General features: G+C 39.8%; 1 protein-coding gene across 1 annotated transcript; it reads right to left on the bottom strand.

Moving 5' to 3' along the window:
• Positions 1-242: 242 nt before the first annotated feature.
• Positions 243-1457, bottom strand: LOC102608773 (mitogen-activated protein kinase kinase 10). The gene has a single exon (XM_015534396.3). It carries the CDS (start codon positions 1455-1457, stop codon positions 444-446), a length of 1014 nt encoding a protein of 337 aa, XP_015389882.1. The 3' UTR covers positions 243-443.

Below are 1457 nucleotides of genomic sequence, written 5' to 3'. Positions count from 1 at the left end.
ATTTTTAAGCGTTGGCCAGTTCAGAGATTCACGATGCGAAATGACTATTACTACAAGGTACAGCCACCTAAAATTTTGCTGTTACAGTCTGACTACGTGGTTTCTAATTGGGTAAATTTTAAGCTTGTTTTCAACTTAAAAAGTTAAAACAAAACTTTAATGAGATTTATAGTTTGTCCATATGAGCCAAGTGGTCATGCTTTGTGTGTGCCAAGAAATATCTAAAGCTGAGGTGTAGTGTATACCGTGATCATTTTTATCAGGATTCAAAGTCTAATGTAATGTAAATGGAATTGTAAAATGTATGTCTGGTAAAAATTTAAAACCAGGTAACTATCTGATAAATTTTAATTTATGAGAAGAATGATATTTAAGAGGGATTTAAAAAAAATAAAAAAAATAAATGGAACCTCCAAATCGGGTTCAGAGCCATGCAAAGCATATCAAATTATCAGCCCTTCAATGTTAGAACTGGAACTCCTCTTGGTGACAAAAGGGTAAGCAAGAAGCTCCTCTACAGTCCCTCTTTTCCTCCAATCCTTCTCCAAACAACTTCTCACAAATCTACGAAACTCCGGGGATGCAGTTTCTGGCATCTCCAGCCTCTCTCCAAAGCATATAGCACATATCAACGCCATCAAGTCCGGCTTCTCCCCAAAACCTATCAAAGGATAATGACCAACCAAACACTCCAAAACCACAACTCCAAGCGACCAAACATCCCCTGCGAATCCATAATCCCCACCCCATCTTTCAGAATCAACCCTTTCGGGGCTCATATATGCACACGTTCCCATGCATGCTATTGCTGCTTCACCTATATTATTATTGTTGTTGTTGTTGTGATTGTTATTATTTCGCGTTTCCTCCACAATCCTACTTACCCCAAAATCTGCAATTTTCACTTCCCCCTTTCCATTTATCAGTAAATTTGAAGGCTTTATATCCCCATGAATAATCTGCATACCATGTAAATACTGTAAACCCTTCAACACGCGATATGCCACTCCAGAAATAACATCTTCTGACAATTTTTTCCGCACTCGTAGGGAATCAAACAAGGATCCTCTCTCCATGTGCTCCATTACGAAGCAGATCTCCCCTTCAATGGTGTAAAATACCGCATGGCATTTGACAATGAACTGCGAATCGAGTCTTTTAAGAATTTCCGCTTCATGAGCCGCCTGATGGCGAATAATGGTGGAGGATGTCGTATTAAGGACTTTTAACGCATAGATTGAGTTACTTTTTTGGTGTCTCACTTTGTAGACAATCCCACCATTGCCGTGGCCAAGAACAGTAAGCTTCTTCAAGTCTGAAATGTTTTCAACGTCCGGTGAGGTACGATTACTTGTCGGAAAATGATGACGACGACGACGGAACTGATGATTAGCGGCTGTTGCTGGCAGAGATAGCGTTAGTGCTTGTTGATGTCTTCTTTCTCTCACCAATGTCAT

This window comes from Citrus sinensis, chromosome 4, assembly GCF_022201045.2.
Source record: "Citrus sinensis cultivar Valencia sweet orange chromosome 4, DVS_A1.0, whole genome shotgun sequence".
Taxonomy (NCBI): Eukaryota; Viridiplantae; Streptophyta; class Magnoliopsida; order Sapindales; family Rutaceae; genus Citrus; species Citrus sinensis.
Note: the sequence above shows the minus strand (reverse complement) of the source record. Positions and strands in the feature narration are given on the sequence as shown.